This window comes from Macaca nemestrina, chromosome 1, assembly GCF_043159975.1.
Source record: "Macaca nemestrina isolate mMacNem1 chromosome 1, mMacNem.hap1, whole genome shotgun sequence".
Lineage (NCBI taxonomy): Eukaryota > Metazoa > Chordata > Mammalia > Primates > Cercopithecidae > Macaca > Macaca nemestrina.
In genome coordinates, this window is record NC_092125.1 from 83996985 (window position 1) to 84016114 (window position 19130).

A 19130-nucleotide genomic window follows, 5' to 3' on the forward strand; every position below is an offset into this window, starting at 1 on the left:
TGACACGCTCTCCAGCTTCAGCTATTGGTATTTGTGAACTTGCCTTATTATCTCTGCCCCGACCTCACTAGCTTGTAAATTGCGTTGCCTAGCACAATGACTGGCCTATAAAACGTCTGCCAGGCCGGGCGCGGTGGCTCAAGCCTGTAATCCCAGCACTTTGGGAGGCTGAGACGGGCGGATCACGAGGTCAGGAGATCGAGACCATCCTGGCTAACACGGTGAAACCCCGTCTCTACTAAAAAATACAAAAAACTAGCCAGGCGAGGTGGCGGGCGCCTGTAGTCCCAGCTACTCGGGAGGCTGAGGCAGGAGAATGGCGTGAACCCAGGAGGCGGAGCTTGCAGTGAGCCGAGATCGCGCCACTGCACTCCAGCCTGGGTGACAGAGCCAGACTCCGTCTCAAAAAAAAAAAAAAAACAAACAAACAAACAAAAAAAAACGTCTGCCATACACAGTTAACTGAATTCTGGTAGTCAAATATGCATGAGTTACTAATAATTTGCCAACGGTAATAATAAAACAAGTTTTTTGTTTGTTTTTGTTTTGTTTTTTTAAGAGACATCGCACTTACAGCTTAGAAATTTTGATTTGGTGAGAAATTGTTTTCACCTTCCACAATTCAACTCTGGGGTTAGCTCTGGACCAGGCAGGCAGTGGGATATATGAATCTGAAGCTCAGGGAGGAAGCCTGGACGAAGAGGAATCCAGGAGCCTCACAGCATGCAGGTTGGGGTTAAAACTCAAAGGGTATTTATTGTCCAGGAAGAACTAGAGAGGGTGAAAACCAGAGGCTGGTGTCTTGGGATCCCAATCCTGAAGAACCAGGGATTGGGCTGAGGCGGCAGAGGAGGCCAGGACAGAGCCAAAGCAGAAGTCAGAGAGGAGCAAGAAAGAATGGGGCCCAAAAAGTCACGGGTCTGGGAAGTTTTTGGGATTAGAGTGTGGCCAGCGGCCTCAAATACAGCTGAATAATCTAGTCACAAAGGATTGAGAGATGTCTGCTGGAGTGGGTAATATAATAGTCAGTTGGTGAACTCATGAAAGCAACTTTGGGGTGAAAGGGTAGATACAGTGGAAATGGGATCAGGAATGGGAGGCAAAGACATGAACACAATCGTGGGAGGCAGTGAACATAAGGAAAAGTGCAAGGGTTTTGGTTTTGACCCTGAACCCAGGCTCTGCTCTACCCATCTAGCTTCTGCATTGCTACTAGTTACATTTTCTTTTTATTTTCTTTTTTTTTTTTTTTTTTTTTGTTTGAGACGGAGTCTCGCTTTGTCACCCAGGCTGGAGTGCAGTGGCACGATCTCGGCTCACTGCAAGCTCTGCCTCCCGGGTTCACGCCATTCTCCTGCCTCAGCCTCCTGAGTAGCTGGGACTATAGGCGCCTGCCAACACGCCCGGCTAATTTTTTTTGTATTTTTAGTAGAGATGGGGTTTCACCATGTTAGCCAGGATGGTCTCGATCTCCTGACCTCATGATCCGCCCACCTCGGCCTCCCAAAGTGCTGGGATTACAGGCGTGAGCCACTGCGCCCGGCCTACTAGTTACATTTTCTAAAAATCAAAATTAATCCTGTCACTTCCAGTTATGATTAACATCCACTGGCTTCTGCCATTTGCTGGACAATCCGGAGCAAAGTCTGGGGCCAATTTGTTTAGTGTCACTTATTTTTCAGGTTTGGTTTCTTCATCACCTGTAAAGGAGAGTGGTACAGGACTATAATCCCTTGTCCGAAATCCTTGAGGCCACCCGTATTTCAGAATTCGCAGCCTTTTGGGTTCTAGAAAGGTGAAACAGTGCACATAAGGTATATTACATAATACCACCAGCAGAGTCTGGGCCCCACCCTGGAACCAAACACACCAAGTGAAACAAATAAAGACTAAGCAACCTTACTTGAGGTCAGGTCGTTTTCTACTAATGGAGTTACCATGATACTTTTGTTTTCCAGAGCTTTTCAGATTTTTGCAATTGTAATGAGGCTCACGGACCACCCTGGCAGAGTTGTTTGAAAGCTCAAAGAAGATATGTGTGTGAAAATGAAGCAGAAAGAATAACCACAAAGGGTACAGAGGCCCTGATCTCCTTGACTGGGAATGAAAGAAATTTTTTCTTTTCTGACATTGTGCATGTGTGAGCAATTTATAAAGGACACTCTCTGATAGCCTTTCAGAAGCCACAGCAGGAAAGGAATAACCTAGTTTAAAGGATGCATCCGGCAGCCATTAAAAAAAAAAAAAGAATGAAATCATGTCCTTTGTAGCAACACAGATAGAGCTGGAGGCCATTATCCTAAGTGAACTACTGTAGAAACAGAAAACCAGATACAGCATGTTCTCACTGATAAGTGGGAGCTAAACAATGGGCACTCATATGGTTTGGCTCTGTGTCCTCACCCAAATCTCATGTTGAACTCTAATTCCCAGTGTTGGGGGAGGGACCTGGTGGGAGGTGATTGGATCATAGGGGTGGATTTCCCCCTTGCTGTTCTTGTGATAGTGAGTTCTCACAAGATCTAGTTGTTTAAAATTGTGTAGCACTTCCCCCTTCTCTCTCTCTCTCTCTCCTGCTGCCATGTGAAGAAGTGCTTGCTTCTAAGCCCTTGATTTGGCCCTTCTGCCATGATTGTTAAGTTTCCTGAGGCCTCTGCAGTCATGCCTTCTGTACAGCCTGCAGAACTGTGAGTTCAGTTAAACCTCTTTTCTTCATAAATTACCCAGTCTCAGGTAGTTCTTTATAACAGTATGAGAATGGATGAATACGGATACACATCAACATAAAGAGAGAAATAATGGACACTGGGGACTCCAAAAGGGGAGGGTGGGAAGATGGAAAGGGTTAAAAAAGTACTGATTGGGTACAATGTTTACTATTTGGGTGATGGGTACACTAGAAGCCTAATCCCCACCAGTATGCAATATACCCATGTAACAAACATGTACATGTACCCCCTGAACCTAAAATTAAATTTTTCAAAAAAGAATGCATTGTAGTGTGACTGGGGACATTCACATAATCAAGGGCAATTCCCATAACTTCTTCCTCATCTTGATTTCTCTGCCTCTGTAGGGGCTAAGGCTGGGCTACGCTTGGAGATGCTGGAACTCACAGTGATGGGGACCCTCACAATGGAAATCTGTTCTTTACTGTCATTCTCTCCATACTATGAGGCAGGGACTGGGCCTGTCTTGTTCACTGCTGGGTCTCTAATGCCTAGCCCAGCTCCTGGTGTTTGTCCAGGGTGGACATTTGTTTTATTTTTTGCTGAATTGAATTGAAACTGATCTCTTATGTTCCTTGTGACAATTGAATTGAAACTGATCTCTTATGTTCCTTGTGACAGAAGGCAAAGTTGGCATTGTCTTAACTTCCATTGTTTTCATCTTTAGGGAAAAACCCCTACACCTGGGGTCATTCTGCCCAACTCTGCTCTCTCTGCCTCTGCTCATTGCTCTTTATAGCTTCCCTCAAAACACACACACACACACACACACACGCACACACACTTCTCATTAACTGAGGATTTGGGTCCCTGGCTCATAGCCTTCTCCTTCATCTTATTCCCTTTCTTACTCATACAAGACTTTAATTTTGTGTGGACAACCCAGCCTCACCAGTGACTATTGCTACTGTAAAATGTTAAACCCCAATATCCAATCTGACTAAAATTTCTTATTTCCTGTTATATTGAATTCAGATTTCCTTTAATTCTGGTTTCTTAGTTTCTCTCTTTTGACCCAATTAATTACCATCTATCTAGCATGGATCCCATAATTTATCAGTTCAGTCACTCTCTTACCAATACCTTTAACATTCTTAGTCCTTTGTTCTTCTTCCTCATGTACCCTATAAATCCCTAATATCCGTCTTTTCCAGTCCAAAACCCAAGCTTCTGGGTGTTGCTGGAGACAGACCCCAGTTGGGGCTATTCCCAGATATGATCTCCAGTTTCAGCTTTCTACTCTACTTCACATACTGCTTTTGAGTTTCTTTCTTTCTTTTTTTTTTAGATGGAGTCTCGCTCTGTTGCCCAGGCTGGAGTGCAGTGGCCCAATCTCGGCTCACTGTAAGCTCCGCCTCCCGGGTTCACCCCATTCTCCTTCCTCAGCCTCCTGAGTAGCTGGGACCACAGGCGCCCGCCACCACGCCCGGCTAATTTTTTGCATTTTTAGTAGAGACGGGGTTTCACCGTGTTAGCCAGGATGGTCTCGATATCCTGACTTTGTGATCCACCCGCCTCGGTCTCCCAAAGTGCTGGGATTACAGGCGTGAGCAACCGCGCCCAGCCTGATTTTTCTATCTGTGTCCTTCTCTGAAAGTTATAAACATGCACAAAATCTTTCCATCTCAAAATATAATACTCTTTACCTGGTGTCCCCTTCAGGCCATCTTCTTTATTTTTTTTTCACTTTTGCGACAGTGTCTTGCTCTGATGCCCAAGCTGGGTGCGTAGCGCGATCATGGCTCACTGCAGCCTCGAACTCCTGGGCTCAAGCGATCCTCCTGCTTGGAGGATCAGATTTCTTATCCTTGCATAAGTGATTATATGGCTTCTTCCTCATCTCCTAAACACCAGTCATCTGACATACACTGCAGATCTAAAATGGGTCTACGCGTTCTGCTCTTCCTCGCCCACCTGTTGAGCTTGCGCCGCTTCTGTGAGCCTCCGCCCACCCACAAGTGATCGTTCTTCCTTTGCGCTTCACTAACCCGACATAAATGTTTATCATATAAAGTTTTCCGTTGCACTTTTGTGTTTATGTCTCCTGGCTTCTTCACCAAGCTGTGTGACAGCTAGGCCCTGTCGCCTCCTTCCTCGTATCTGCAGCGCCTATCGCAGAGTCGCTTAATCTTTGTTGAAGGAAGCTGCGGTTCACCCGAGTGCCGCGGGACGGACGCCGCTCATTCGGCCCTACAGGGGGTGCTGTGGCAGCCGGCATTGGTTGCCCTGCCCTCCACTTCTCTCGCTCAGCTCCCGAGCCACACGCCTTGGGCTCCGCCCACTCCCTGACAACATCCCTCCTGCCCATTGGGCGAGCGTGGACGGGGTTGTCCAATGGAGCGAGGCGTTGGTGCGAGGAGCCGCCGCCATCTTGGGGCTGCTGGGACTCGCGTCGGTTGGCGACTCCCGGACGTAGGCAGTTTGTTGGGCCGGGTTCTGAGGCGTTGGTTCTCTTACTTTTCCACTTCAGGCCACGATGCCGCAGTACCAGACCTGGGAGGAGTTCAGCCGCGCTGCCGAAAAACTTTACCTCGCTGATCCTATGAAGGTAAATCGCTGGCGGGGCCGCTGCTTTGGGCCCCAGCCCAGGATATCTTCCCGCCATCCACTCGGCCGCTGGAGCTTCCCCAGCGCTCCCAGGAGGTGCTGGGAATGAACACAAATGGACTCTGCCAAGTTAATGTTCCGCTGTCTCGTCCCCTTCGTCCCTGATCAAAGCGGCCCAGTGAGGCCCTGAAACGGGCAACAGCCAGGTTCATCTCAGCCCTAAACATCTCTACAGTCGATCTTCCCCCGCCCCAGTCCCTCAACTTCCCTTAAGGCTTCGATTGTTTTATGAGTCCCTGAAGCCAGGGCTCCTCCCCCTGCAGTTTCCTGTCCTTTGTCTTGGTTCACTTTTCCTGTACCGCCTAGGCGGTAAGGGTACCTTATGTATATGAAACTGATGATGTTTTTCTACTGCCGCTCAGACAGTCTTGAAAGCATCATTCTTGATTCCAATTTGAAAGCATCTGTACCCCTTCAGAATATTGGTTCTTAGTATTTTGGGAGTCACAGGCTTTGAGAACATAAGAATAATAATAGCACCTTTCCTCAGAAAAATGTACGTATACGTAAATGTTTGCAAACAATTTTAGGGGATTCATGGACCTCTGAAATACATTCTTAGCCCCTGCAAAAATTATAATGGAGGTGGATGTCGGAAGTTAGCTCGTTATTAAAAAGCAAAGGAGTCCAAGTGATGGGAGTTTAGCATTCGCATCTTTCCTTTCGTCTCTTGAAGTTTTGCTTATTTTATTGTCATGTCTGAAGAATTATATGAAGTATATTCGTGTTAATTAAAAGTTCTCCTTTTTAGAACTCAGCATATTGAAGGGATTTTATACTGGAAATCTCAGACCTGGTTATGTATGATGCTGCTTTTGTTTTCTGTCTGTTGTAACTCAATCATCTCTTTTGTGCTTCATTCCCCACTCTCGTGTTACTGAACCCCAAGTTAAATTAGGTTCTGTGGGAGACACAAAGGTGAATGAGATGCCGTTGAACCCTTAAGGAGCTGGTGTTATTGGAGGGTATTAAAGATACAGTGTATTGTGACTATATCCCTCAGAGAAGAAAGAAAATGAAAAGGGGATGGATAATCTCAGAAAACTGGGGCTCAGGAATTTTTTTTTTTTTTTTTTTTTCTTTTGAGACGGCATCTCGCACTGTCGCCCGGGCTGGAGTGTAATGGCTCAATCTCAGCTCACTGCAACCTCGGCTTCCTGAGTTCAAACAATTCTCCTGCCTCAGCTTCCCGAGTAGCTGGGTTTACAGGCGCCCGCCACACACCTGGCTAATTTTTTGTATTTTTAATAGAGGCAGGGTTTCACCATGTTGGCCAGGCTGGTCTGGAACTCCTGACCTGTGATCCGCCCGCCTTGGCCTCCCAAAGTGTTGGAATTACAGGTGTGAGCCACTGTGCCCAGCCCGGGGCTCAGGATTTACTGTGTGAAACTATTGATGATCATTAAGTAATATGAATTATGTTTTAAGTTTATGCAGTGAGCTGGTGACCTGTAACTCCAATGCCACATGTTGTTTATAGTGCATATAAGTTTAAAGTGTGCATCAAGAAATGTTGATAATTATGATTAAAAATAGTATTAGACCCACAGAAAGGCCTAGGTAAGTAACAAGCTGTAAAACATTCTTAGTTCTATTTTTTTACAATAAAATGATACAATAATAAATAATGGAAATACTGTATTTTTTAAATTGAGTAATTTGTTTATAACACTGATGACTTCTGGTTGCTTCATTTGGTTGGCTTCCCTTGTTTGCAGGATCATTTGTTTCTTCATTCAGACAATGGTACTCTGAGACCATACAGGACTTTTATCCAGAAGTACCCACAGTATAAACTAAAAATACTTGAGAAACAGTAAAGAATATGTAAATTCACATCAAGAGTGACTGTACTGTAATAATGTGATGGCAGTGGTAGAGAAAATGAAAATACTTAGAGCATCACTGTGAGCAAAGCATGTCTAGAATAGACAAGAGAGAGAATATTTCATCTCTTACCCAGTCAGAAAATTGCAGTTGGCACAGGCTGGAGTGCAGTGGCACAAATCACAGTTCACTCCAGCATTGAACTGGGCTTGAGTGATCCTCCCACCTCAGCCTCCTGAGTAGCTGAGACTACAGACATGCCACCATGCCTGCCTAATTTTTTTTTTTTTTTTTGAAGACGGGGGTCTTGCTTTGTTGCCCAGGTTGGTCTTAAATCCTTGCCTCAGATGATTCTCCTGCCTCAGCTTCCCAAGTACCTGGGATTACAGACGCAAGCCATGGCGCCTAGCTTGACTGATATGTTGAGAGGGGAGAGGATGAATGTAGATGAAGAGCTTAACAGTTTTTTTATTTGTTTGTTTTCCGAGATGGAGTTTTGTTCTTGTTGCCCAGGCTGGAGTGCAGTGGCACAATCTTGGCTCACTGCAACCTCCACCTCCTGGGTTCAATCGATTCTCCTGCCTCAGCCTCCCAAGTATATGGGATTACAGGCTCCTGGCACCATGCCCAGCTAATTTTTTGTATTTTTAGTAGAGACGGAGTTTCATCATGTTGGCCAGGCTGGTCTCAAACTCCTTACCACCTCAGGTGATCCACCCACCTCGACCTCCCAAAGTGCTGGGATTACAGGAGTAAGCCACCGCGCCCAGCCGACTTAACAGGTTTTTTTTTTGAGTGCCTTATAGGTGACAGACATTTTACATGTTTATATGTTACAGGCATTTCATATATATTTATGTGTATTTACATATATTTATACATAATACATGAACAATTACAGCAACGCATCAAAGTACATAAATGAATGATTTTAGATATGTTAAATGATTTGCCTAGTTTCTTAAGAGATTAAGATGAAATTTGGACCCAGATCTTTGAACCCCAAGTCCATTCTGTTTCTGCTAGGGCTAAAGAACAAATTTTGTCAGGTCTCTGGAATCTGTTTTCCAAAATTCTCTGTCTTCTCTCCCCAACACATTTAACCTGTTGATTATACCGAGTATCTTTTTACCACTCTTTCTTGCATTGCTATAATTGAAGATGGCATTACCACTGGATTATGTAATAACCTCTCTGTTGGTCTGTCAGCCTTTTTAGTTCCTTAACACTTCTGCCACAATTGTCTAAAAAACAAAAGTTGAATTCTTCATCTCCTGCTTAAAAACTGGTTATTCTTTGATAACTGGATATAGTCCCAACTCTTAGTCTGACCCATCTCCAGTCTTTCTGGCTTTGTCTCACCATTTTCATGATCTTCAGCTGTAGTCTCATGAAGCTACAGAATTCATTGTATCCTTGTTCAGAATGGTTTTTCAGCCTTCTGCCTTCTTCTATAAGGTTTAAAAAAAAAAAAAAAGCATTTTCAAAGCTACCTTATTTTTTAGACCTTCCTTTTTCCCAGTCTAAATTACTTGTTTTTTCTCTTTAGCATTTTATATGTATATCCTTTTATAGGGCTTAATTCATTTGTCCTTGTGTTTTGGTTATTTTTGGTAAAGAACCTTGATTTCTTTTTCTTTCTTTATGGCATCTGACGTGGTGACTCAGCACCCTCTAAATTACCAAATGGACCCCTTTATAAGTAAGTTTGGCCTTTTTTTCTTTTCTTTTTTTCTCTTTTTTTTTTTTTTTTTTTTGAGACAGAGTTTTGCTTTTGTTGTCCAAGCTGGAGTGCAGTGGTGTGATCTTAGCTGACTGCAACCTCCACCTCCCAGGTTCAAGTGACTCTCCTGCCTCAGCCTCCCGAGTGGCTAGGATTACAGGCACCTGCCACCATGCTCAGCTAATTTTTGTATTTTTAGTAGAGAAGGGGTTTTACCATGTTGGCCAGACTGGTCTCAAACTCCTGACCTCATGAGTGAACTCTTGCCCTCTCAAAGTGCTGGGATTACAGGCGTGAGCCACTGCGCCCAGTGGCCTTTTAACTCATTTCTCCTAAATGAAACCAGTGAGTTCCTTTAACTGAGAGTTAAAACTTCACATAGTTGTCAGGCTTAGTATATTTTTAAGTGTTTTGTTTCTAGAGAACTGAATTTTTAAAATATGTAAAACTGAACTTACTAGATCAATAAATAGAATCAGGTATTCTAAAGATAATTAACCTAGTTACTACTTTTTTTTTTTTTCTTTGAGACGGAGTCTTTTCTCTGTCACCCAGGCTGGAGTGCAGTGGCACCATCTCGGCCTACTGCAAGCTCCGCCTCCTGGGCTCACGCCATTCTCCTGCCTCAGCCTCCCGAGTAGCTGGGACTACAGGCGCCCGCTACCACACCTGGCTGATTTTTTGTATTTTTAGTAGAGACGGGGTTTCACCATGTTAGCCAGGATGGTCTCGATCTCCTGACCTTGTGATCTGCGCGTCTCGACCTCCCAAAGTGCTGGGATTACAGGCCTGAGCCACTGCGCCCGGCTGTTACTACTATTTATATCTGCTTAAATGCTTGATGAGTTCCCTTTCCTCCTTCACTCAGACAAATCACATATAGTGATATAACTTTTTTTTTTCAATCTCAGGAATGCAAAGACCATAATGGGGAAAGCTGTAGGTTGCAGTTCCATTAGCCCTTTTTATTTAGTTTCCATAATTGTCTTGAGGCCTCTGGTGCTAGATCGTAACCATTTTAAAATTATGTTTCTGAGGCTGGGCGTGGTGGCTTATGCCTGTAATCCCAGCACTTTGGGAGGCTGAGGCGGGCGGATCACGAGGTCAGGAGATCGAGACCATCCTGGCTAACACGGTGAAACCCCTTCTCTACTAAAAATGCAAAAAATCAGCCAGGTGTGGTGAGCGAGACTCGTCTTAAAAAAAAAAAAAAATTGGCCGGGCGCGGTGGCTCAAGCCTGTAATCCCAGCACTTTGGGAGGCTGAGGCGGGCGGATCACGAGGTCAGGAGATCGAGACCATCCTGGCTAACACGGTGAAACCCCATCTCTACTAAAAATACAAAAAATCAGCCAGGTGTGGTAGCGGGCGCCTGTAATCCCAGCTACTCGGGAGGCTGAGGCAGGAGAATGGCGTGAGCCCAGGAGGCGGAGCTTGCAGTAGGCCGAGATGGTGCCACTGCACTCCAGCCTGGGTGACAGAGCAAAGACTCCGTCTCAAAAAAAAAAAAAAAATTACGTTTTTGTTTTGGCTTGTAGATACTTAGCAGTTTTTATTTTGTTTTGTTTATTTTGAGACGGAGTCTCGCTCTGTCCCCAGGCTGGAATGGAGTCCAGTGGCACGATCTTGGCTCACTGCAAGTTCCGCCTCCCGGGTTCATGCCATTCTCCTGCCTCAGCCTCCCGATTAGTTGGGACTGCAGGCGCTCGCCACCACGCCCAGCTAATTTTTTGTATTTTTTAGTAGAGACGGGGTTTCACCGTGTTAGCCAGGATGGTCTCGACTCCTGACTTCATGATCCACCCGCCTCGGCCTCTCAAAGTGCTGAGATTACAGCGTGAGCCACCGCGCCTGGCCGATACTTGGCAGTTTTTAAAACAGCTAGCTAAACAAGAGTTACTGATAACTGGTTAGGGAAAAACTGCGATACCTGTGCTTGAATCCATCACTGAAAGAAAAAAAATGTTCGTGGAAGTGTTCTTGAGAGATGTCTTATAGGAATATGCTAATAACTAAATGCCTTGGCAATCTGTAGAATATTGAACATAAAGTATTGTGTAACATGGCACTTCAGTATAGGAGTTATTCTGGTTTTTGGAAAAGTTGTTGGTGGAGACTTCTTTTCAAGGCAGAATTCTGCTTTTATGTAATAATGCATTATGTTCTGCCTTCATGATAAAGACCTGATTTTGCTGAATATTTTAGTCTGAATCCACTTGCTAAGATCCATGGAATAATGGAAAGTGTGAATTGCACTGACCTGCAGCACTGTTTGCTAAGGAATGGATTTGGTCTTTTTAACCAGCCATTTCTGCTAAATGTTTTTCCTCCTTTTCCTGTCATTCCTCTGTGGCTAGGTGTGTTGGTGTATATTCTTATTGGCAAGAAATGCCACCTTGTAAGTCTCACAGACATTCCCTGAATGTGGATGTGTTTTGAGAATGTTCAGTACATCTCTTTTCAAACTGTCTGCAAATAAAATATCCAACCTTTTTAAAGTCTTAAATAAATAAATTGTAGCAAAGGAATGAACTAAAATAGCTGATTTTTTCTTTTAACCTCATTTCAGTTTATAGTAAAAATGCCTTTAGATGTTTGGGGGTATTTATTCTAAAAGGATCCTTTTCAGCCTACCTGAAGACTAAATTATTTATGAGAAATGTCATCTGTCTTCACTGTTTCTAAATATGTATTTTTGTTTCAGGCACGTGTGGTTCTCAAATATAGGCATTCTGATGGGAACTTGTGTGTTAAAGTAACAGATGATTTAGTTGTAAGTATACATGTTTATTTGTTACATACTTTAAGATTTGTTTGTCATTTGTTTGAAATTATTTACTTGGAGTTTATGGAGATTACCCATTAGGATGCTTATTTTGCATTTCATTCAAAAATGAAGAACCTCATTCTAGCAGCTACTTTTATAGACCCTCAGGAAATAATTTAACTTGCTTTCTTAGTGCATTATGTCAAGTGTCATTTACTAAGTGCTGTCTTCAGACCTTAAGCAACAGGAATGTAGAGACCAAACTGGATGTAAGGGAGTAAAAGTTTCCTTTAAATGACAGTGTTTGAACACAAGTTACAGGCTTTATTCTTGTATTTCCTGCCCTTGATATGCTCACTCTTGTTACTTCCTCATATCCCATTCATTCCTTAACCCTCTGCCATCCGTTTTCTGCATATGGTATTCCACTGAAACTGCTCTTTATGAGAGCACATCAGCAGCTCCTTTATTTTCAAAGCCAGTGGTCTTATTATTCATATCTTACTTGGCCTCCTTGCTGCTTTTGATAGAGAACCCCACTCTTTCATAGAAATAATTATTTTGGCACTTGTGGCTCTGTTTTATCTTGGTCTTACTATTTATTCTGTGTTTCTATTGTTTCTTCTTTGCTTTTTTTTTTTTTTAAATGTGCATCATATATATATGTGCTTCTCTAGGATTCTGTCCTTGATTGTCTTTTCACACAGCTTCTGGAGCAGTTCATTTAGTTAAGTCTAATACTGCACCTATCTATGTCTACTTGCAAATGTGTGTTTAGCTCATATTCTTCTGACTAGCATCTGTACCTCACATACCCTCAAAATTCATTTGTCTACACTGGAGTTTATCATCTGTTCTTAAACTAGCTCCTCATGCCTGTAATCCCAGCACTTTGGAAGGCCAAGGCGGGTGGATCACAAAGTCAGGAGATCAAGACCATCCTGGCTAACACGGTGAAACCCCATCTCTACTAAAAATACAAAAAAATTAGCCGGGCGTGGTAGCAGGTGCCTGTAGTCCCAGCTACTCGGGAGGCTGAGGCAGGAGAATGGCGTGAACCTGGGAGGCGGAGCTTGCAGTGAGTAGAAGTGGTGCCATTGCACTCCAGCCTGGGTGACAAAGTGAGACTCTGTCTCAAAAAAGCAAACAAACAAAAAAAACTACCTCCTTCTTCTGTTCCTACCTTCCTACTTTTAGTTGCATTATTTTCCACCTGGTCAGAAATCTGGGGATTTTTTTAATTTAAAAAGTTTTTAGAGACAGGATATCACTATGTTGCCCAGGCTGGTCTTGAACTTGTGGCTTCAAGCAGTCCTCCCCCTCAGCCTCCCAAGTTGCTGGGATTACACACATGGGCCACAGTGCCCAGCCCAGAGTGATTTCTATTTTTCTTTTTTTTTGAGATGGAGTCTCGCTCTGTTGCCAGGCTGGAGTGCGGTGGCTCGATCTCTGCTCACTGCAGCCGCCGCCTCCCAGGTTCGAGTGATTCTCCTGCCTCAGCCTCCCAAGTAGCTGAAACTACAGCTGTGCACCACCACGCCCAACTAATTTTTTTTTATTTTTTATTTTTAGTAGAGACAGGGTTTCACCATGTTGACCAGGATGGTCTCCATCTCTTGACCTCGTGATCCACCCATCTTGGCCTCCCAAAGTGCTGGGATTACAGGCGTGAGCCACCGCACCTGGCCTTTTCTTTTAATTTGTTTGTTTGTTTGACGGAGTCTCACTCTGTTGCCCAGGCTGGAGTGCAGTGGCATAGTCTTAGCTCACTGCAAGCTCTGCCTCCTGGGTTCACGCCATTCTCCTGCCTCAGCCTCCTGAGTAGCTGGGACTACAGGTGCCCACCACCATGCCCGGCTAATTTTTTTGTATTTTTAGTAGAGACGAGGTTTCACTGTGTTAGCCAGGATGGTCTTGGTCTCCTGACCTCATGATCCACCCACCTCAGCCTCCCAAAGTGTTGGGATTACAGGCGTGAGCCACTGCGCCCAGCCTTTTTTTTTTTTTTTTTTTTAATAAAGAGGGAGTCTGGCTCTATTACCCAGGCTGGAGTGCAATGGTTCATTCTTGGCTCACTGCAACCTCTGCCTTCCGGGTTCAAGCGATTCTCCTACCTCAGCCTCCCAAGTAGGTAGGATTACAGGTGGGCACCACCACACCCGGCTAATTTTTGTATTTTTAGTAGAGATGAGATTTCACCATGTTGCCCAGGCTGATGTTGAACTCCTGACCTCAAGCAATCCACCTACCTCGGCCTCCCAAAGTGCTGGGATTACAGATGTGGTCCACCATGCCCAGCCCCAAAGTGATTTCTAAAAGGCAAATTTGATTGTTCTCCCTTGCTTAGAAGCCTTTAAACTCCACCCTTGCATCCCCTCTAATCTCTGTAATTTCTGTATTACATAAGAACTCCTTTAATGTGCTGTGATGTGTTAGGCCTCAGTGCTTTTGAACATTCTGTTTCCTCCTTTGCAATATTGAATCCCACCTCTGCCCCTAATGTGGCCAGACTGCTGCTTATCTTTCAAAACCCAACTCGAGGATTGCTTCATCTCTTGCTTTTCATTTTGGCTTTTTGTGCTGTATCACGATTCTTTTATCACATTTGTCTTTTTAATAGACTGTGCTTCAAGACAATAGAGATAGATTAGTAATATTCTTACGTGTTTTATTTCCATTGCCTACTACAATATCTTGACCCAGAGAGCACTCAGTAAACATTTTTAAAATACATTAGTTCTTTTAAAAATTGTATAGAGTGATTTTTAAAATCACTTTTGTCTTTGGTCATATATTGTATTTGTGTTCAGGGTTCCATTATGAAATTGCATGAAGTTAGACCTTTTAGTGATTACCGTGTCTTCTAAGAGCCAGTTGAATTTAGTGAGTAGCTGAACATGTGAAAAAGGAAGAGTGAATTGAGATGTAATATGCTAGACATAGATTTAAGAGATGTGAATCCTAGCTTAGTCATTTACTAGCATTTTGGCCATGGAAAAGTTTAAGCCAAAAGTTTAGCCTTCTGGTCTCAATTTCCTCATCTGTAAAGTATCATAGTGATAGTAAAAAAATATATGAAAGTATCTAACATTAGTGGTTACCCTTGGTAGACTGAGTAAATGTTTTCTTTTGTTTGTTGGTTGTTTTGTTGATTGCTTTTTTTTTTTTTTTTTTTTTTTTTTTTTAGAGACAGTGTCTTGCTCTGTTGCTCAGGCTGGAGTGCAGTGGCTCACTGCATCCTCAACCTCCTGGGCTCAAGCGGTCCTCTCGCTTCAGCCTCCTGAATAGCAGGGACTACAGGTGTGCACCACCACACTCAGCTAATTTTTAAATTTTTTTGTCTAGACAGGGTCTCATTATATTTTGCCCAGGCTGATCTGGAACTCCTGGACTCAAGCCATCTTCCTGCCTTAGCCTCCCAAACCACTGGGATTATGGGCGTGAACCACTAAGTACTTCTTAAATCTTGACATTCCACACTGAGAAAAATTTTAATTGTGATTGTCACAGAGTGGTTAGGTATACCTGCTGAAGAAAAACCCCTATGTCCTGTCTTAAAAATAGGGGAATAGGCCGGGAGCAGTGGCTCACGCTTGTAATCCCAGCACTTTGGGAGGTGGGTGGATCATGAGGTCAGGTGTTCAAGATCAAGCCTGGCCAAGATAGTGAAACCCCGTCTCTACTGAAAATACAAAAATTAGCTGGGCGTGGTGGTGGGCGCCTGTAATCTCAGCTACTCGGGAGGCTGAGGCAGGAGAATCGCTTGAACCTGGGCAGCAGAGGTTGCAGTGAGCCAAAGTTGTGCCACTGCACTCCAGCCTGGGCAACAGAGCTAGATTCCATCTCAAAAAAAAAAAAAAATAGGGGAATAACTGCAAAACAAATTTTAATACAAAAGGCCTTATCTTCAATTGATGGCTCTTTTTGCCTTGTTAATAATTAAATATAATTAAGGATCCATGTTAACTTTGACTTTTTTATAATCCCATGTATGCATAATTTTTCTAATCCCATAATTGATTTATAATACTGTCTTCTACGGACCTAAAATCTTTTTCTGTCAGAAACTTCAGTGAGAAGGTATGTATATTCTCTTGTAGCACATATACTGAAAATTTAATGATGAAGATTAATACGGCCTTTTCACAAGACTGCTGCACAAATTTGTACAATGCATGGATAAAATTTTTTTTTAAGTGAGTTGTTTAAAAGGCTGGATGAATTCAGATCAGTTGGGCATGATGAGGTTGAACTTCAAGTTAATGATTGACTTTTATTACAGGATCATTAGTTCCTGTTGTTTAAAACTCATGTGAACCTTTAAGATGGGCTGAAGAAAAGTGGACCTATATTACAAAATGAGGGAAGGGCTACCAGCTTAAAATTGCTATTTCTGAAGATTCTACAACAGATGGCTTTATGACCAACCATAAGCAGATCTTAAGTATCTAGTGAAGAATTTAACGCTAACAAGGAAGAATTTGTTTTGCTTTAAAAGTAGTATCTTCAAGCCTGGGCAACATGGAGAAACCCCATCTCTACTAAAATAGAAAAATTAGCTGGGTATGGTTGTGTGTGCCTGTAGTCCCAGCTACTCAGGAAGCTGAGGATCACTTGAGCCCAGGACACAGGTTGCAGTGAGCTGAGATTGTGCCACTATACCCTCAGCCTGGGTCACGGAGTGAGACACTGTCTCAAAAATACATATCTTCAGAAAATCAAGATTTTTTTTTTTTTTTTTTGAGACAGAGTCTCACCCGGTCGCCCAGGCCGGAGTGCAGTGGCATGATCTCAGCTCACTGCAGCCCCGACTCCTGGGTTCAAGCAATTCTTCTGCCTCAGCCTCCCCAGTAGCTGGGAGTACAAGTGTACGCCACCACGCCCAGCTAATTTTTGTATTTTTAGTAGAGACGAGGTTTCACCATATTGGCCAGGCTGGTCTTGAAGTCCTGACCTGGTGATCAGCCCGCCTCGGCCTCCCAAAGTGCTGGGATTACAGGTGTAAGCTACCACTCCTGGCCAAGAAAATCAAGATTTATCTGGTTTATGTGTTGACCAGCTATACAGAGAATTCTAGATTTTTTTCTAAAAATTATCAAACCCCCAATTTCACCAGTAGAAAAAGGTATCTTAAGATTTCTGGGTTTTTTTCCAGCATAACTCAGTTACTTATGGCTGGGAGAAAATACCTAGGGAGATAATCTAATACCTAATTCTAAGCCTTGAGTTCTTCTCATCAGACTATAGTAGGATTTAACATTTAACATTTTTCAGAAGCTTCTAATAGACTTCATTTAGTTTTTTGTCCACAGCAGTGGCATTTAAATTACTATACTTTAAGACATGGAATTGCTGGAGGCTTGGAAACCTGAGTGCAATTTTCCTAGTACGACCCTCCAAGGAGAATAGAGCAAAACAGTGGTAGGAAAGACTCAAAATTTTATCCAATTGTATGTTTTCTACATTGTCAATATCTAGTTTTATATAGTTAATGTGTACTTCTAAAATTTCTGACAGTGTTTGGTGTATAAAACAGAGCAAGCTCAAGATGTGAAGAAGATTGAGAAATTCCACAGTCAACTAATGCGACTTATGGTAGCCAAGGAATCCCGCAATGTTACCATGGAAACTGAGTGACTGGTTTGAAATGAAGACTTTGTCATGTACTTAGGAAGTAAATATCTTGAAATAGAGAAAGTGTTGGGACAGAAAGTACTTTATGTAACTAAGTGGACTATTCAGAAGCTTAGAGGTCATTTTTTGTAATTTTCTTTTTAATGTTTACATTAGAGAGCTAGGGATGCAAATGTTTTCAGTTAGAAAGCCTTTATTTACTTTTGGAAATTGAACAAGAAATGCATCTGTCTTGGAAACTGCAGATTATTTGATGTTAGATAAAACATGTAATTGTTTCTCTGGCAAATTTATATCAGTAATTTGAAAAGAGATATTAGAAAAAACCAATTCTTAAATTTAGTTCATCTTTAAAAGAACATTAAATATAACCATTTTGTTGGATCGATGTGTTTCTTTTGGAGCATAAAATGTATGCTGTTGTGACCAATAAATATAAAATATGGAAATTGGAATTAACTCCACACTATAGTATGCATTGTTATGCATACGGTGCACCTAATTATGTATACCAGTGTAGTCTCAATTATATCTAAAAGTAGTTGTGACTAACAAATATGCTTTGCCTTATTTCCACATTTAAACTACCTTTTAACGTAAGGGATTTGTAGTATCAGCTTGCTGAGCAATGACTTTGAATCGAGTTTTCAGTGATCAGAAGCAGCAGTTACTTGAGTGCATGAATGGAATGATAACTATAATGTAGTGAAACCACCATATTACAGAAATATTTACTACATATTTTCCATCTGTAGTTTTTCAGAAAGGCTATGGATTAGTTGAACTGTCAAATCTTGCATACTTCTGTGACACCCTTGCCCGTTTTCTCTAACCAAGGTGTTAGGTGTGACTGTCACAACTGTTAATGTTTTCCGGTAAACTAGAAGTATAATATTATTTGGTAATTATATTTGTACCCTAATTTTCACCACCTAAATGTAATGTTGATTCCCAAGAATGAAATGAAGGCACTACATTGAAATATGTTTTGTATAAATTTGTCATGTTGAACAACATTTTAGCATGGTAAGTTCCCTTAGCTATATGAATTTTGGCATGTTTCAGAGAGATCAGTAAATAAAATATTACATAAAATACATTGTTTGTGTTGAAGTTTTTAACTTTTCAGAAATTGTTGATTTCTGAGCTGGGATATACTATATTCATTTAGTCCAAAATGAGCCTAGTAATGCTGAAAGCAAATTTTTTGTTTCTCAGTACTTTATATTACATGACTTTCTCTGCACTATATGTTAATGGCAAGTTTGTTTTCTTGAATTAGAAAAGTAACATCAAATAGTATAGGATTATTTTGGCTTGTTGTTTTTTTCCCCCAGAATTAATAGGATCACCGTCAGAGAAGGGGAGAGGTTTGACCTTTTTCCCTACAGAGATGACCTGAAAAGGAGAGACCGGCATTTGGGTTATTTGAGTCCTGGTAGCTTGTAACAGAATGGTTAAGAACAGACATTCCAAGTCAAGACTGCCTGGCTTTCAATCCTGGTTCCACTATTTCCTAACTCTGTGGTCTTAGACTAGATACTTTTCTAAGCCTTCATTTTCATCTCTGGAAATGGGGCCAACGATAGTACTTCCCTTGTAAGACTGTTAAGATTAAACATCATGATCCGAGGCTGGGCACAGTGGCTCACGCCTGTAATCCCAGCACTTTGGAAGGCTGAGGTGGGCGGATCATTTGAGGCCAGGAGTTTGAAACCAGCCTGGCCAACAAGGTGAAACCCCATCTCTACTACAAATACAAAAATGAGCTGGACACAGTGGCGCACTGTTGGGGTGATCAGGCCCGACACCAGGCCATGGGCGCCACAAAGTCCAGTAGGGT

At 42.5% G+C, this 19130-nt stretch overlaps 1 protein-coding gene and 1 long non-coding RNA gene across 8 annotated transcripts in view; one reads left to right on the forward strand and one right to left on the reverse strand.

Moving 5' to 3' along the window:
• LOC105478469 (uncharacterized) overlaps nt 1-5058 on the reverse strand; it is a 53527-nt gene extending 48469 nt beyond the window's left edge. For 6 of the 7 annotated variants that reach the window (XR_011614817.1, XR_985327.3, XR_011614821.1 and 3 more), the window contains exon 1: nt 4376-5058. This is a non-coding gene — a long non-coding RNA (uncharacterized lncRNA). Of the gene's footprint in view, nt 1-1700; nt 1788-4375 lie in introns of all 7 variants that reach the window. The other variant, XR_011614813.1, reaches the window with a different exon arrangement.
• Nucleotides 5059-5085: 27 nt separating this feature from the next.
• Nucleotides 5086-18386, forward strand: LOC105478461 (signal recognition particle 9). Its single transcript, XM_011735802.2, has 3 exons — nt 5086-5277; nt 11591-11659; nt 17171-18386. The coding sequence occupies exons 1-3, from the start codon at nt 5206-5208 to the stop codon at nt 17288-17290; spliced, it is 261 nt and encodes an 86-aa protein (XP_011734104.1). The 5' UTR covers nt 5086-5205; the 3' UTR covers nt 17291-18386.
• Nucleotides 18387-19130: the final 744 nt, after the last annotated feature.

Coding starts and splice junctions, on each gene's coding strand:
- LOC105478461 (XM_011735802.2), top strand. CDS start 5,206: ATGCCGCAGTACCAGACCTGGGAGGAGTTCAGCCGCGCTGCCGAAAAA. Junction 5,278..11,590: donor ACCTCGCTGATCCTATGAAG/GTAAATCGCTGG, acceptor TTTTTGTTTCAG/GCACGTGTGGTTCTCAAATA. Junction 11,660..17,170: donor AAGTAACAGATGATTTAGTT/GTAAGTATACAT, acceptor AATTTCTGACAG/TGTTTGGTGTATAAAACAGA.